The sequence below is a fragment of the Drosophila simulans genome, chromosome 2L, assembly GCF_016746395.2.
Source record: "Drosophila simulans strain w501 chromosome 2L, Prin_Dsim_3.1, whole genome shotgun sequence".
NCBI classification, from domain to species: domain Eukaryota; kingdom Metazoa; phylum Arthropoda; class Insecta; order Diptera; family Drosophilidae; genus Drosophila; species Drosophila simulans.
Genome location: NC_052520.2, coordinates 7,182,277 through 7,199,790, shown reverse-complemented (window position 1 = coordinate 7,199,790; position 17,514 = coordinate 7,182,277). Strand labels below are relative to the sequence as shown.

Genomic DNA, 17,514 nt, shown 5'->3' with positions numbered 1-17,514 from the left:
TTCATAAAAGATAAAATCAAATGGAGGCAAGATACAAATATTAAAAAACCCCCTTTATCAAAAACATCTCTCCTCCAATCCAATATCGCCCCATCTCATTCTACTCTGGCTGTCAGTGAAACCTGAACCGTTTGCCTTTTACCGGTTCTAACCGGTACGATTCGCCTTGCATCGCAGTTGTTACCACAATCCACTCACTACCAACAAACCAGTCAACGAAAGCCGCATCCACAACAAGTCACTGCAAAATGAATTAAAATTATTTCTAGTTTTGCTGCCACGCAAGACGTCTTAATATCATCGGTTGGCTATTTTTCTTGGTATTTTTCGAGATTTGTTTTGATTTCGAGCTTTGTCCAAAACAGTTTACTTTGCTCGGTCACCGAATAAATTTGAATACCATATTCGGAATTACGGAGAATCAAGTTGTGGAGGTGTGTCTCGTCTTCCAACGCCAAACAAACAGATTTAACAAAGGGAATTTAAATTTTTTTTCTCTCTTTTAATATTACGTTTAACAACAAAAATATTCATTCAAAATATTTATTGGTTCCATTTTATTGTTAGCTAGAAATAAAATGAAATAAATTCTATATTAGGTGGGGATTATAAAATATAAGCAGTACAGTAAAAACACATACATATAGACTGTTCACACCTACATTCAGAAAATACAATACCTAAAGTATTAACAGAAAATCAAGGCATATAAATAAGTGGTCCGACTGCTTATCAAATATATTTCAAGTGGAATTACTTCCTACTATTTGCTCTTCACAAAAAATATTTGGGTTTGTTGGCATCCAGTAGTGGCCCACATTCGTTTTTTTCAAGGGCTCCAACCGATATAAGGTATTTCGCTGTTGTTTGTTTTTGTCATCGAGAAAAGCCACAACAAAACAGATAAAATTATACACATAATAAAAATACATACATATATCATTCACACAGGCGGAGACGAAAAATGTGTTTGGATATTCATTAGATGACAAAACAGAAACTGAGTATCTAAAAAAAAAAAAAAATCAAACCGTGAACACTTGTTGATATTAGTTAGTGCCAAAAAAAAGTACTATATATACTATACTATATTCGACTTGGGCGACCAGCGGTTCTAACCGGATTTGCCAATATATATGCCATATTGCCCGATCTTGTAACGGACCATTAAAATGCACTTTCCACAAAGTAAACAGTTTTTCGCCAGCCCCTTTGATAACAGAGCTCGGGCGATAAGGAAGCCCATTTAAAGGCGAAACTATCGATAAAGTTAAGTAGGCAAAATTGGCGTTTAAAAACACATTTTGTGCCGCTACACAAGTGTCTCTCTATCGCTATCTCTCTCCGTTTAATTCCCCGACTGCGACGCCGGCAGAATCGGCATAATCGGCAGCAGAGGGTTAAGCGAGTGCTTCAGTTTAAAGATCGGCAAAGTTAGTTAGTCTGCAATCGCCGGGACTCGCAGTCGAGTCGTCGGATCGCGTTTTCAAACGAATTCGAAAAGCACAAATTCTACCGATCCGAAAATCCGAACGATTAAAATCCAATAATAAAACGGAACAGCGCACGTTCGCTTTTTATTGTGTCCCACTATTTGTACGCTATCAGTACGCTATTTTTTTCGGCTGATAATCGCGAGGTGCGTGTGTGAAATTTTCGTGCAAACAGGAAAAAAAAAAATAACTCCAGTTCTTCGATCGCTATTTTGTGTGGCGATAAGGTGATGGCCGAAAAGAATGAGTACATAGAATTGTAAGTAGACGGTGTGATTCATCAACGTTGATTGCTGGAAAGTGTCGCAGGAAAAAACAGAGTGAAGGAAACCAAAAGTCCAAAGTTTGATACGCACTTTTCAGCAAGGCTTATCACTCGGCTTTCGATTGAGCGCTCTACAAGTTGTTATTCTTGTGGGTTTATCTTCTCCGCCCAAGGGCACCAAAAAAAAAGAGAGTAAGGTCGACCGATTAAAGACTCTAACTCTTAAGAGAAGTGCATTCTGAAAATAATAGAATTAAAATAAAAAAAGGAAAACGATTTTAGTTTAATCTCGCACCTCTGCCTTTGTGATCTTTTTCTTAAAAACAGCTTTTAAAAGATTTAAGCAAATGTGTTACTCATCATCCAATCATAGTTAAACAAACGGCCTTTGAAAGTTCTGCAGCTATAAATTATTTTCGCAGTTCCACAGTACTTCGCCAATAAATTATATTAATGAAATAAACAACCTTACCTGCTATATCAACTAGATAAGCCTTTATGTCTACGAGAATTTTGGGTTTCGCCTGCAGTCCACCCCTTTTATTTGATTTAACGCCGAACGAGCGCCTAATTAAACAAAGTCAAGTGCAAATTGTCTGGCAATTCGTGGTGTTGTTGACACAGAATACAACATCGGCTATTAAGTTAATATCGGGCCCCAAATTATTGTTTGTTGTTGTGACTTAGGTGCTGATAAGCCCATCGAAATGCATGAAATCGAGTGGGTATATGGGTATATACCATATTCAGTAAACCCTGGCCAGACCCAGTTTAGACCGGCAATTGGCAGACAGGCTGGGATGTCCGTCCTCTTGGCTGTCACTTTCGTGTTGTCTATATATTCAAGTACCATATAGATTATACATTTCACTGGCTGATAAGAAAACGAGCGGCGACAACGACTCAAGATGATAGGCTATATAGGAATAAACCTTTATGCAATGCAAATTTTCCACCACAATATTGTCGGATCTTGGAAATAACTAAAATTACCCGGCTCGTGCAAACAACAAAAGAAATGTCTTTGCCTGTGATACATATTAAAACTGTATTGTATTCATTCTGTCCCGTATATTTTATAAATAGTTTGTTCCCATACATATATTAGGTTTTTAATTGATGGCTGCTCTTGGAAATTGTTAGGTATGTCCCTGTAATTTTCAAGCATTAAAATAAAACTCTAAAGGTCTATAAATCTTATAATTTATCATCTTTTGCAAAAAGGTTTGGAATTCACGTATATTAATATATTTATACTTTAGCTCAACCTTAGAGGTTGAAAAAAGCATGTGAATTGACAATACCATATACATTTTCTTATTAAAAGATATGTTCGCTAAGAAGCAAACTAAATACAAATGCAAACAGTCAATAACAATAACTAATAATGAATTTATTTGCAATAAACATTGGCTAAATGCTGTTAATACTCGAAATATTTATACGACAGTTTTAAAATAAAAGCTTTTTTATTTATGAAAGCGAATAGAGCGGAGAACGGAAAACATATTAAAAGTGAAAACAACTCACTGTTTAAAGTCCATTAAAATTCAAAATTTGCATGAAATTAAAACCCATCAGCAGACGAGCAATTCACCAACTGGGAATTGCAGTTAAAAATTCTCGAGCTGTAGATGGCAATTTTTCCATGAGTGTCACGGCAACTGTGGCAATCGGTATATTTATTATTGACATTCAAATTGAAATGATTGACATTTCGTCACTATTTTCTTAAGTTAAAGCCGTTCAAACTATATTATAAGCCAAATAATGATGCACGTTCTTAACTTCTTGATAGCCATGTTTAAAACATTTATTAATCATTATTTGTGTCAAATTCTGCCCACCTGGAATACTAGGCAGTATACCCTTTTTAAAATCTACTCTATAATTTAAAAGATAATAGAGTATACTCTTTTCACCATTTGCAGCACTCTCGATTTCCCTTAATTTATGTCAATTTTTCTACGTTGGTTGAGCGGCTTGTGTGGGTGTATCTGATTCTCTAGCAAACGCGCATTTCAATTAGGCGATTGACAACGCATTTTAAATTGCAACTCAGGCACGAGTTAATATTTTCTAGGCCTGCCACTGAAACTGAGGTTAATTTAGCTGAGGTAGTCGTAATGAAGGTTTAAATTAGCGATAAGAAACCGATGCGTAGCTGGAATAAGGGCTTACTCAAACAGTTTTATAAGAGCACACAGGCATTATAAATGTTTGTTCATCGCCCTTTTCCAGTGCTTAATTATCTCGAAAAAATATATAAATATATATTAAATTCCGCTCTTCTTTTCAGACCTTGGACCATGAACTCCTCCAGCGGCGATGACGAGGCGCCGAAGGATCCGCGCACTGGCGGCGAGGATTTTACGCAACAATTTACAGAGAATGATTTCGAGGGTGAGTCGAGCTCCACTTCTTAAAGCCCCAATTTTTAATGCTTACCGAAAACTGATAAGAAAAACCTGAATATAAAGTTAAGTCCACGAATGTACCAAAATTAAAGCTGACTTGTAAAACCAGCCAAGTGACAAGTCGATAGACAAACAAGAAATTTGAGTCGTGTTAATTGCAGGTTGACAACTTTAGGCGCGTAACCAAAATTAATGCCAATATGGACTATAAATTCTTCATAGAAATTAAAGATGTGAAAAACTAGTTTTAACTAGAAATCTAAACTGTATATGGGGGTCATACAAATTAGTCTGTGCGTTTAAAAATTTAATTTAAGTCTCATCTTACATATCTTCCGGTTGTGGTCTTCTATGTGCTTGCATCACTGAAAATAACATCTTTACGCTTAATTAGTGTACATTTTAATGGCAAAACAACATCTACGAATAATTTATTATATACTGTATAATAAAAGTGCATTTACCAAACAACTTTTCCTTCCCTAATTGCAACGCCCACAATTTCAATGCTTATGAGACCTAATCGCGTGACTCGGCGAAAGTGGAAACAAATTAGAAGATGTGCTCTGTATAATTAATTTAAATTTATGAAAAACTACAGATGCAAGTACTTGGCAGATGATATCACAATTAGTCAACTGACAGAGCGCAAGTTCAACAAAGGCTTTGAAAATATAGCCAGGGTCTTGCTTTAAAGCGGACATCAAAATTCAGGGAAATAGTAATTAACATAAATTTATTTGTAGTCACTCAGAAAACAACGAACAGAGCCGGGAATTTGATTAAGACGGTACGGCATCTAAGATTAAATTGGATTTGGGTTCGTAGATGATTCAACGTTGCGTATACGTGATTGTCTGATGGCAGACAAAAGTTATGGACGAATCTTATCACTAGATTCTAAACTAAATTTAAGCTGAACTCTGAGCTGCTGATTGTTAGATTGAAAATGATGTCGGGCCCAAATACGTTTTAATAAAATGCCATTGAGTGTGTTTCTGAACGTTCAGAGGTTTCAAAACCAAACTAAAACAGTTACATCCATTGTTTGTCTGGCAGAAATTATATTGTAGCGTCCTTCAGAAAATAAATTTATTTAGAATTTAATTGAAAACGAGAAGAAAGAAAGCTGATGTGAATTTCAGAAACACATCCAATGTGGCAAGTAATAACACAAATGGAAACGAATATAAAGCACTTTAAGCGAATAGAATTATGTAACTCAATTGCAATTAGTAAACAACGTCGCACTCAATTTGGACAAACACTGCGGACCCTCTCACTCCCCCTCCCCATCCGAATCCAGCTGAATTTTTACCCGCATTTTTCCTGCAGGACATCGGGCCCACACCGTTTATGTGGGCGTCCATGTGCCAGGAGGACGACGCCACTCGCAGCGCCGCCGCAAGCACCACCACAGTGGACCCGGAGGGGGTGGCGGTGGCGGAGGTGGAGGCGGCTCCATCGGCGGATCCGGAAGTGTGGGCGGTGGTGCGGGCAAGGACAACGTCAGCGAGAAGCAACAGGAAGTGGAGCGACCAGGTGCGTCAGGTGTCTCGCTTTATTGCAGCCTCGGGTTTCCCTGTGCAGATATAATTGCAATGTGGTGGCTGCGCAGAGTGGAATGCCAGTAAATGTGGCCAATCAGTTTTGGCGAGGTCGAGAATTGAGGCAAATTACAGGAACCCAAAGTGCGAGGAGAATTTCTGAAATAACAGTCATCTTCTGAGACATTTCGCTCGTCAGACGGCTAATCAAAACGACAGATGATTGGCTTTCAGCTTGCCGCCAACAAGAAGTTTTGATTGTAATGGGGGGTTGCGGACTAATGGGTGGCATTGAATTAGGATAATCGAATTACCTTCAGCCGACTGAAAGAAGGGAAAGCTTCATGAACTTGGACTTAAATTGCGTTTATTTTCTGCAAACTAATCAGACACAACAGCACACAAGCAATCACAATGCTTTCATTAATGGGATTTAGTTTAAAAGTTATATATTAATGCGCCTACTTCCACCATTATTCTGCTTAATACTTGAGTAACTGCTATTCATATATCCTTGCATAAACCTATCCCAACATTTGTTTTATTGTAACTACATGTTCTTACGTTTACACAGACTATAATCCATCTTCATCAATTATTTATTTAAAAAATTTATGTTTTATACGTCATATAACCCAATTTAGATCGTAACAAATTCCTTCTTTAGTGTTTTGTAGGCAGTTAAATTCATAGCGAAACTTACCGTAAACATCCTTAGTAACACTCAAAACAATATCACGCAAACCCAACATAAACAGCAACAAACTCAAATGGGTCTAAACAGGACATATGGTGGACAACGGTCAGGGACCAATTCCCAGCACAGATCAGGGCCAAATTATTTTCGCCAATTAAGTTTGGCACGCATTCGCCGGAAGCCCAAGGATGCGGTGCAATCATTGTTATGAACGGGGTGGCAGTGGCATGATGATGTTGCTCCCAAGTCATAAATGTTTATTAAGCTCATGAAGGTTTGCACAGGAAGAAAAGGCTGCACACAAATTAAATGTTGTAAATGTTTATTTTATTTTGTAGTTTAGTTTAGTTCATATTTTTATGCTTTCGTTATATATATTTACATAGCTTGTATTATTTTTTACCCATGTATAGAGCTCCTTTTCTCATAAAGTATCCTTGAACTTATAGTGACTCCGCCGGCACAGCGAGTGCAATTCATACTCGGCGAGGATGTGGACGATGGCACACATGTATCGCATCCCCTGTTTTCGGAAATGGGGATGCTGGTGAAGGAGGGCGACGAGATCGAGTGGAAGGAGACAGCGCGATGGATCAAATTCGAGGAGGATGTGGAGGAGGGCGGCAATCGATGGTCGAAGCCCCACGTGGCCACGCTCTCCCTGCACTCCCTGTTCGAGCTGCGTCGCCTGCTGGTCAATGGCAGCGTGATGCTGGACATGGAGGCCCAAAATCTGGAGGTGATGGCCGATCTGGTGTGCGATCACATGGTCAGTGCGGGAACGTTGCCGCCCGGTGTCAAGGATAAGGTCAAGGACGCGCTCCTGCGACGCCATCGGCATCAGCACGAGTATGCCAAAAAGACGCGACTGCCAATCATTCGATCCCTGGCCGATATGCGCAATCACTCGTCATCAAAAAGTGAGTATGGGGTGTTCACGATCGCCAGGTAACTCTAAGCTCATCTCGTTCGTTTGGTGTGAATCTATGATCCATCTGCGAGCTCAACGCCATCACTCAGTTCAGAACTCATTTAGGATCATTTTGTGAAGTGTGTCTAAAACTCTCATCCGATCCGATACGAACCAATACTAACAACTCAGACCTGGGCAAGAGCACTCCACTGCACTCACTGCATGGCTCAGCAGCTGGCCTGGATCTGACCGGAACCAGACCGGACCAGACACCCCTCTATGTGTCGAGTAAGGATCAGCGTGGTTGTTATCTCGCTGTTCCCACAGGTATAGCCCTAGAACTAGCGAAATCCCGTCACCACTCTACCTTATGCAATCGCTGTACAGCTGAGAAGCCAAGTTGAAATAATTTTTAGTTGCCTTGCACCTAACAAAAAGCACCCAGAAGCAATCAAATTTAGGAGCTAAGTAAACTTTAAACTACGGTTACTTTAAAACTTAGAAGCTCGTAGAACCGATAAAGAATAAGGTTGAATAATCAGGTTGAAATAGTAAAAAACTCCAAACTCTTGTAACTTAAAAAAAAAACCCACATTTACTCATAAATCACTCATATCCATTAGCAATTGAATTGCGAAAGCCGCTAAAGAATCATGAACTAAACTCGCGTTATTCGTTTACCCAATAAGCTGACACTTCAACGCATCTGGGGGCCATCGGGGTCACCACCTGGTTCCATGCTGGGGCGTCGCCCCAACATCAGGCACAGAATCATGCTCAGAATCAAGGACGACCGCAGTCACAAGCAATACCAAGTAATAGCCCTTCAATGATTTTCACTGTACTTTGCCGTACCTATCAAGAGCACGCTGTGTTTTTCGATAATTATCTCTTGCCATAGACTCTTGTATTTTCTCTACTCCTATTCTACTCACTATATATGCAACTTAAACCTTCAAAATTTCGTTAGCCCTTACTATGATGAAATACCCAATTTGTTGTGCTGTCTACCCAAACAATTTAGCAATTTATCTTTATATTTAAGCAAACAGTCAAACCAAAAAATGAAAAACCTCTATTTTACTCTCAAAATCTTCGTTATATCTCTAAATCTTAATTGATTTGTTTCCCATTCTTTGAAATACGTTTTCATTTCTCATTTTAAATTTCCCATTTCTATAATAAGATAAAATACCAATACTTTTATACACTGGGTAAAAAATGTACTTACTTGAAAAATCACATTTAAATGCTAGAAATGAAAAGACATCGAATGTTTTTAACTATTGGGATCCATTTTACTATAGAACAAGAGAGTATGTTATAGTCGAGTTACCCGACTATCAGATACCCGTTACTCAGCTAGTGGAAGTGAGAAAGCGAAATTCATGACGGAAAGGGACAGATCGACTCAGCTATTCATCCTGATCAAATATATATATACTTTATAAGGTCGGAAACGCGGAAGTGCAAAAGTTATCGACACGATTCCTGCTCCTTTTGAAGATTCCAAGATTCCTGTACAAAAACGATTCGAAAAATGAAAAACAATTCAGAAGTTACTTTATTTATGGTTAAATAATAAAAACAAATCGGATACCCGTTACTCAGCTTGTGAATATACGAAAGCTAAGTTTCATAATTTTCTGATAGATATTGGGGAACAAAACGAGAAAAAATTTAAAAATTGTTCAATAGTGAGGGCGTGACCGTTTCGGGCGTTTTGTGGGTCAAAACATTTTTCAAAAGTGGGGGCTACAAGTGGGTTTGGAATTGGAAGTGGGTTTTGGAAACAAACTAAAAAATTGGTATATTAATAACTTCCAGTAAAGTTTAATTGAACTTGACCAGTTTGAGTTATAATGATAACGTGAAAAACCCCCGCATTTACAGTTGAAGAGCACTCTGCCAGCATTTTGGGCGCCACAACGCCAATTTCCCTAACGGCCAGCGAACCGGGACCGCCCGGATCCAATGGAAATTCAAGCCTGAGCACCGCTGCCGGCGCCATGGGGCGTTTTCTAACGGTGCCCAGTGGAAAACCCAGCAACAGAACGCTCGGTAAAGAACCCCACTACAAGAATCCATTACCAAGCAAGCCCAAAGAAGAAGTGATTGTTTTTGTTCTAGTTTGCCGTTTGATTTTTCGTGTCTGTTAATTGTTTAAATAATTCTGGAAAACATACATCGAATATTTGTTTGGTAGTTCGCAGTTTTGTAAATACGATTGGTTGAGCCAAGGATATGCGAAAGTGCCGAAATTTGCATGGAGGTCGTATTGCGCAGAATTGGAAAAGCGGAATATAGTTCTGTTAGAAAACTAATATAAGCAAAAGGATCCACACACATCTGCACGCTTACCAACATCCTGACATACTTTCTCACATAAATATTTCCCATTATACTTTGCATGCTTCATCTGTATCTGTATCTGAATCTAAATCAATCTGAAGTCTCTTTCAGCACTCTTAGCCGAATCCGAATTTAATCCAATGTCTCTTTCTTGCACTTCTTTTTTCGTATGTTTTTATGTTGTTCCGTTGTAACGTGTTGATCTACATGTTGTTGTTGTTGTTATTATTATTGTAATACCTATCAACGCACGTATCCCAATAAAAACTGTATATGCAAATATGTAAACACGACCGACACCAACAAAACACCTGCACCCCGTCTACCGAACGAAAAAACCCGCGACTAATGCAGAGAAAAAATCTAATTCTAAACACTCGCGACCCGCACAAAACCTGCCATCGATCACAGAGGACATGGTCAAGAGTCCCAGTAACCAGTCGATGGCCAGGCCAGGAAGCGGAACGGAGCTCAGCGAGCAGCAGCACAAGGGCAACACCCACTTCATGAGGAAGATCCCGCCGGGCGCCGAGGCCAGCAACATTCTCGTGGGCGAGGTGGACTTCCTGGAGCGCACCCTGTCCTGCTTCATCCGCCTGAGCCAGGCGGTCGTCCTGGGCGATCTCACCGAGGTGCCAGTGCCAACAAGGTAGGTTCAAGACAAACAGTCCATCGCTTTCAGTGGTTTTTAAACTAGTTAAAAATAATCGTTAATATTGATGATAACAAACTCGCAGTGAACTCAGCATTTCTTAAAATTTGATAATTCCAATAAGGCGTTATAAAATTTTATTATTTGAAAATTTGACGAAAACAGAATAAGTTTTTTATGATCTTGCGATTGCCATTAAAACATTAAATATAGAAATATATAGATGTTTATTGATCGGTTATCACACATTTTATGCCACTGCCATAAAATCAATTGATAACTTTTAAATAATGTTCATAATTGTTTAATTAGCAGATATTAATGCCTTACCTTCTTTCACAGATTCGTCTTCATCCTGCTTGGCCCGCCTGGCAGTCAGAGCAACTTCCACGAGATTGGCCGCGCGATGGCCACCCTGATGTCCGACGAGATCTTCCACGAGGTGGCGTACCGTGCCCGCAAGCGGGATCATCTGCTCTCCGGAGTGGATGAGTTCCTCGATGCGGTGACCGTACTGCCGCCAGGAGAATGGGATCCTACCATACGAATTGAGCCACCAGCGGCGATTCCCTCGCAGGAAATCAGGAAGCGTCCGCCAGAGTTGCCCAAGGAGGAGGTGGACGAGGAGGAGGAGGAGGCGCGTCTCCGCGAGGAAAACGGACTGTCCAGGACGGGAAGGCTTTTCGGAGGCCTCATCAACGACATCAAGAGAAAGGCGCCCTGGTACATAAGCGATTACAAGGACGCCCTATCCATGCAGTGCGTGGCATCGTGGATCTTTTTGTACTTCGCCTGCCTGTCGCCGATCATCACGTTCGGAGGACTCCTGGCGGAGGCCACTGGCAAGCACATGGCTGCGATGGAGTCCTTGGTCTCTGGGTTCGTTTGTGGCATGGGCTATGGCTTCTTTTCGGGTCAGCCGCTGACAATTCTCGGGTCCACCGGTCCAGTCCTGGTCTTTGAGTCAATTATCTACGAGTTCTGTCTGAAGATGGGCTGGGAATATATGACTTTCCGGTTCTGGATCGGCATGTGGGTCGCCGGCATTTGCATCGTCCTGACCGCGATTGATGCCAGTGCCCTCGTCTGCTACATCACCCGCTTCACCGAGGAGAACTTCGCCACCCTGATCGCTTTCATCTTCATCTACAAGGCCATTGAGAACGTGATGGTCATCGGAAAGAACTTCCCGGTCAATCAGGGCATATACGACTGCGTCTGTACACCGCCAATTGGGAGCAATGCCAGTGTGATCGATTATGCCAAGTACAATTGGGATTCTTGTGAGGTAAGAAATCTTCAAATAAACTAAATTGTAGGCTTTAAAAACTGAATAATAATCTTCGTATTTTCTAGTCCTACAATGGCACCTTGGTTGGTGGAGATTGCGGAAAACCGCCCACCGAAAACGTTTTCCTCATGTCTGTGGTCCTCTGCGCCGGCACCTTCCTCATCTCCACCGTGCTGAAGGAGTTCAAGAACGCCCTATTCTTCCCCTCCATTGTCCGCCAGTACATCAGCGATTTCTCCGTACTCATCGCGATTTTCGCCATGAGTTTCTTCGACTATTCGCTGGGAGTTCCCACCCAGAAACTGGAGGTACCCAACGAGCTGAAGCCCACGCTGAGCACCAGAGGCTGGCTCATCCCTCCGTTCGCCGAGAAGAATCCCTGGTGGTCGGCGATCATCGCCGTATTCCCTGCCCTCCTCGGAACCATCCTGATCTTCATGGACCAGCAGATCACGGCCGTTATCGTGAACCGCAAGGAGAACAAACTGAAGAAGGGCTGTGGCTACCATTTGGATCTGTTCATTCTCTCCATTCTGATTGCCATCTGCAGCATGATGGGTCTGCCTTGGTGAGTCTTCCCTCTATGTTTCATATCGTCTATTCAAAGGTAGATTATTTGCTATAATACTTTTGCTTTTGGAATCCTCAGGTTCGTGGCCGCCACCGTGCTGAGCATCAACCACGTGAACTCGCTGAAACTGGAGTCGGAGTGCTCGGCCCCTGGTGAGAAGCCACAGTTCCTGGGAGTGCGCGAGCAGCGGGTGACCCACATCTTGATCTTCCTGACCATCGGTGTCTCCGTGCTGTTGACCCCGCTGCTCGGTAACATTCCCATGCCGGTTCTTTTCGGTGTCTTTCTGTATATGGGCGTGGCCTCACTCAAGGGCTTACAGTTCTTCGATCGCATACTGATTATGTTCATGCCGGCGAAGTACCAGCCAGACTATATGTTCCTGCGCCAGGTGAGTCGAATAAATGGATTAAAATTACATGATTTATTCTTATTTGATGTATTTATTTATTGTATAAGTCATAATCAGGCATTTAGTTTATGTTAAGTATGTATTATTTTTTTTGTATTGTTGCATATAAATTCCTAGTTGGCTATTTATCAAAAGTATCGGGTAAGACCTTAATTTCCTCATTGGTGCCATCGCATATCCCAGTTTCTTATCTTCTAATTAACTTCTAATTTCATCCACTTTTTATAATCCTCCATTGCCTTATTAACGAATTCCTGCAGAGAATATTTGCTATTTGGTAGATCACTTTCCTCCACGTCTTTAAGTTCCCTTAACATGTAATCTATCATAAATTCATATGGAGAGCTACCATCAAACTGCGGTGGTTCTTCGGTTGCATCTGTTGATTCCGATTCGATGGTAGAGGTACTTTCAGTAGTACTTTCAATAAAACTTTCAGTAGTACTATCAGTAGTACTTTTAGTAGTACTTTTAGTAGTACTTTCAGTAGTACTTTCAGTAGTACTTTCAGTAGTACTTTCAGTAGTACTTTCAATAGTACTTTCAGTAGTACGTTCAGTACTACTTCCCTGGTTAAGTTGTTTCATTCTCGCCATATACATATTTATAAACTTTAAAAGAGACATGTTTGCCGTTTTCCGATCAAAATTTACAGGATCTTCGATAGACTTTTCGGTTACAAAAGTTTTGGTATCCGTAGTACTTTCATAAGCTTCTAGTCGATCCACCACCTCAGTATATGATGGGCTTAGATTCCATTCCTTCGTTCTCTTATCCAAAGACTGCGCACCTTCGTTTTGACCAGTTGATTTCTGTATAGGTTGATTTTCCAATCTCGCATTTAAAGTTTCAAGAAATGTGTTTTGCTGAATTTCCAATTGCTTCACTCGCTGTTCAAAGCTTTCCAATTTTTCATTAAGAATGTCACCAAATGCGTTCAGTTGGCTCTCCAAATTAGGGGATCCAATTTGATTGCAAATAGAAATCTAAAAGAAAAGCAAGTGACTTCGGAGAACTAATATAAAATCCCTCTAATCACTCACGTGTACACTTGCTACATCGGCAGTTTGTAAAACTATACCGAGTAAAACAATAAGGAATTGTTTCATTTCTTCCACAAATTTGAAGATTCATCCAGCAGAACTAAAGTAAGACTGTGGAAAACGATTCAGTTCTTTTTGCATTAACATCCACGGCTCTGAGAACAGCTTTATCGAATAAAAAGAGAAATACTCATCCGCCGGATGCACTGATTAACGCATTCTGCGTTACAAACAGATCAATAAGTATAAGACTTGTGTAGTTACACCCTTATCATTATAGCTTACTCATATAATGTTTCTAAATATAAACGTAAAGGAATTCTAATCCATTTCCACAAACTACTATCTTTTTCTAGCTCAAAGTAACAAAGCTTAATTATTCTTTTAACATAGGTTTATTGTAATTAAGGAGCATACCATTGATAACCCTTAATAACTGTTCCACAATGGCTTATATTACAGGTTCCCATTAAACGTGTCCACCTGTTCACCATGATCCAACTGGCCTGCCTCATAATTCTCTGGCTGATCAAGTCCTTCTCGCAGACCTCCATTCTGTTTCCCCTGATGCTGGTGGTGATGATCGGCATCAGAAAGGCCCTGGATCTGGTGTTCACCCGGCGCGAGCTGAAGATCCTGGACGACATAATGCCGGAGATGACGAAGCGGGCGGCGGCGGATGATCTGCATAAACTGGACGCTGAGGTGGGCTTATTGGCGCGCATTTTCCCCTGGGGAAAAGGCAGCCGGGGCAGGGTGGTGACCAAGCCGCCGGGCCTCGATGATGGAATCGTTGGGTCTGGTGGTGCCGTTGGCGCTGGACTCATCACTTGCACCACCTCAAATGCAAATGAGAAGGAGTTCGAGGCACAGAGCAGTCTGCTCAAGAAGTAGATGGCACTGAACACCTCCCAGGCACACACGCACACACCTAGACAAGCACACCACCACCCATAAACACAACCACAAACACACCAACACCAATGCCGCAGCCCAAACAAAAGAAAATCCCACGGACCAGTGCTGCCCATTTCATTTGCGTTTGCAGTGCTGCCCAGTCCACGGCACAAAACCAACGATAAACTCAATTATTTATAGATTTTTTGATTAATTTGCATTTTGTCGGCCTTGATACATTTTATTGAACTAGTTATCTATCCATACGTATGCATTATTCCCTGTTATATACGTTTTTATCATGTCTTTAACAGTATTTTGTAAATGTTTTCCCCCTCTACCCATTTTAAGTTAATAATATGGCATGCAGCTACTTTGCATTTCGTTTTTATATGTACGATTTGATTTAACTTCTTTTTGATTCTATGCTAAAGAAAATCGCTTTTAAACCACCTGTAAATGCCAAAATTACAAAACAAAAAAAAAACAAGAAATTATGTGGTTACTCGTAGTGCAAAATGTGTTATCTATCCGAACCTACTCTAAAACTACTCTTATACTATATATACCTACACAAATATGATATTTATAAATGTAAATGAAATTCTAGCCTAAGTCATAATTAGTCAATCGTTTACACCGTACAACAAGTACCTAAATGTATTAAATGGAACCTGTTATGTTATTTTATAGTCATCGGGTCGAGAGTTCCAGTAACTAACCAGCGACATGAGCCCACGCGTAATTGTAGCAAAAATTGATGTAAAAATCCAAAATTCAACACACAAAAAAACTAAACCTATGAAAATAAAACAACAAAAATTTGGCATATATGCAAAATTGAACACACTCCACCGAATTGGCTTTGACACCAGATCATCACCGATTTAGTCCTAGAACCCTCACGCTTTTATTCTGAGATCTCTTTCTACTTCGCCTTTCACTTGTGCAACTTTAGGCCAGATTTCCTATACTTTCTCTCCTATCCACCCTTTGCTCCACTTTCCGAGCGACGTTTTTGCTCCCAAAACTATGCAAATATGCCAATTTTATATTGAAGGACAATCACCATCAGCACCCCCCAGGATCTGGGGCGGGGGCCAACTACAATGCCGATAAGTCGGGTCCCACCACCATACACATTCCGCTCTCCGGCAACAAACCCGGCAGCAATGGACCCACAGTGAACATTCCCCAGGAGGCTGTCAATCGCACCACAGTCTGGCAGCAGATCAACAAGGATGGCAACGGCATCTCGGAGCAACTGATCATACCCGTCACCCTTAAAGTCCGCCAGATCAATGGCAACCAGTAAGTGTTCCCAATGGGGTCCTGTCCAGAGCCAGAGATCGAATCAGATCCCACACTTATCCCCTCATGAGCTGCTAGTTCTTTTGCTCGCTTTCTTGTAAATAATTTGCCTCTATTTTTCCACACGCATTTATAGAGCAAGAGATATTTACGGGGATACAAAATTATAGTTAAATAATAATATATATAATATTTGAAAGTAAAGAAGCTTCTAAAATAATACCAATTAAAAACTGGAAAAAAATAGTGCAGTAGTTACTGTTCAAAAAGTTACGAAGTTAGTTAATAACAAATAACTTAATCATATAAGATAAAGTATTACATATATTTGTCATAAGAGCTCACTGCTGGTATCAGCATTTTTTCTAATAATTTAAACAAGTAACGTTTTAATTTTTTATTATTTATTATGAGCAAAAAATATGGCAGATTATAGCTAATCTTACTTTGGAGCATATCGACTATTAAATCATTCATGCTCGTCTTCGCATTCCCCCCGTGCCTCCCCCTCTCTGCAGTGCCCCCTCGAGCGCCACCCTCTCGCCACGTCTTTCGCCCATGCACGAGGCGGATGAGTACAGTGAAGCTCCGACCAACAGTCCGGCACATCCGGCGGGCAATCAGCAGCAGCAACAACAGCAGATCAACAATTGCAAGGAGGCTGCCAAACTGGATGGATCCTGCTCAAACAACAGTCAGATCGGTCCGGCCAACATAACACCCGTCTAGAGAACCCGAGAAACATATGGATTTTAGAGCGAAAAGCGCACAAAGAACCCACAAAGACACATCTATGTATATCTAGTTGGTCATCCACAGCCGTATCATCATAATCTCTATTTACTAAACATTTAACGCAGTAGTTAGCCCAGGGATCGATTTTTGGTAACGATTTTTAGCTGTGCCAGTAGAGGGGTAAATCTTTGATTTGGGGCTCAGGTACAAGATATACAAGTATTAACTACATATATGGTAAAACAAAATACGATATTCCGTAGGCGTGAAAAGCATTCCAAATATACACTTTTGAAACGAATTTTATCGAGTCAATTCTACAGATCAGGATGCGAAGATCGGGATGCCAAAGCCACAAAACAAACACCAAACAGTAAACCATCGGTGGTCCGATGTTTGTCCAACTTTCCTAACGTATTTCCCCACTTTGACTTGGTTAGCTAAAGCGAATTGTGCGTTACACGGGGTTTTTTTCAACGAACTGTGATTTGATGGGTATATCTTGGGGATGGGTTATGTAAGGTGTGTATCATTTAGTCTAGCCAAGACAAAGCTGTAAACAATTGTACTATATTTTATGGCTCACACTAAGTTAAACACAAAGACACTCGCATCCTATCTGAAACACCCAAAAAAATATATATATAATAACATATAGACAGCTATAAATATTGAATAAAAGTGGCAAACCATTAACTAGCCACAAGCAAACTGCTTAAACAAAAATGTATCTTTCATTTCGTTACTTTTGGTATGCATCGTTCGTTTTCAGTGTATTTTGTGCATAGTTGTGAGTCTTGAGTGTGGCACCTCTGCTCCCAAAATCTATATCTCTGAACACTCATTTCTAGCACATGATCGAGTTCTGCCTGTCTTCCATTAAATCAGAAAATCATACTAAGAATCAGAGTTTGTGGA

At 40.6% G+C, this 17,514-nt stretch overlaps 2 protein-coding genes across 24 annotated transcripts in view; one reads left to right on the top strand and one right to left on the bottom strand.

The window, feature by feature from the left end:
• Window positions 1-17,514, top strand: part of LOC6731330 (sodium bicarbonate cotransporter 3) — a 34,785-nt gene that overhangs the window by 16,688 nt on the left and 583 nt on the right. For 2 of the 23 annotated variants that reach the window (XM_039298630.2, XM_039298627.2), the window contains exons 2-13: window positions 4,058-4,161; window positions 5,511-5,717; window positions 6,869-7,339; window positions 8,022-8,147; window positions 9,226-9,393; window positions 10,039-10,333; window positions 10,679-11,624; window positions 11,693-12,195; window positions 12,277-12,589; window positions 14,116-14,358; window positions 15,611-15,861; window positions 16,380-17,322. In XM_039298630.2, the coding sequence (XP_039154564.1) occupies window positions 4,068-4,161; window positions 5,511-5,717; window positions 6,869-7,339; window positions 8,022-8,147; window positions 9,226-9,393; window positions 10,039-10,333; window positions 10,679-11,624; window positions 11,693-12,195; window positions 12,277-12,589; window positions 14,116-14,358; window positions 15,611-15,861; window positions 16,380-16,590 (3,828 nt within the window). In that variant the 5' untranslated portion in view covers window positions 4,058-4,067 and the 3' untranslated portion in view covers window positions 16,591-17,322. Of the gene's footprint in view, window positions 1-1,427; window positions 1,753-4,057; window positions 4,162-5,510; window positions 5,718-6,868; window positions 7,340-7,521; window positions 7,660-8,021; window positions 8,148-9,225; window positions 9,394-10,038; window positions 10,334-10,678; window positions 11,625-11,692; window positions 12,196-12,276; window positions 12,590-14,115; window positions 15,401-15,610; window positions 15,862-16,379; window positions 17,323-17,514 lie in introns of those variants that run through there. The other 21 variants (XM_044923529.1, XM_039298634.2, XM_039298628.1 and 18 more) reach the window with 20 other exon arrangements.
• LOC27207118 (Y' element ATP-dependent helicase YJL225C) lies at window positions 12,805-13,793 on the bottom strand. The gene is made up of 2 exons (XM_039291207.2): window positions 13,654-13,793; window positions 12,805-13,596 (listed from the first exon to the last, which is right to left on the bottom strand). The coding sequence occupies exons 1-2, from the start codon at window positions 13,717-13,719 to the stop codon at window positions 12,805-12,807; spliced, it is 858 nt and encodes a 285-aa protein (XP_039147141.1). The 5' UTR covers window positions 13,720-13,793.

What these genes read in the sequence shown, in the direction of transcription:
- LOC27207118 (XM_039291207.2), bottom strand. Translation starts at nt 13,719, where the DNA reads ATGAAACAATTCCTTATTGTTTTACTCGGTATAGTTTTACAAACTGCC. An exon ending in CCGATGTAGCAAGTGTACAC is followed by an intron (nt 13,597 to 13,653) that starts GTGAGTGATTAG and finishes CTTTTCTTTTAG; the next exon opens with ATTTCTATTTGCAATCAAAT.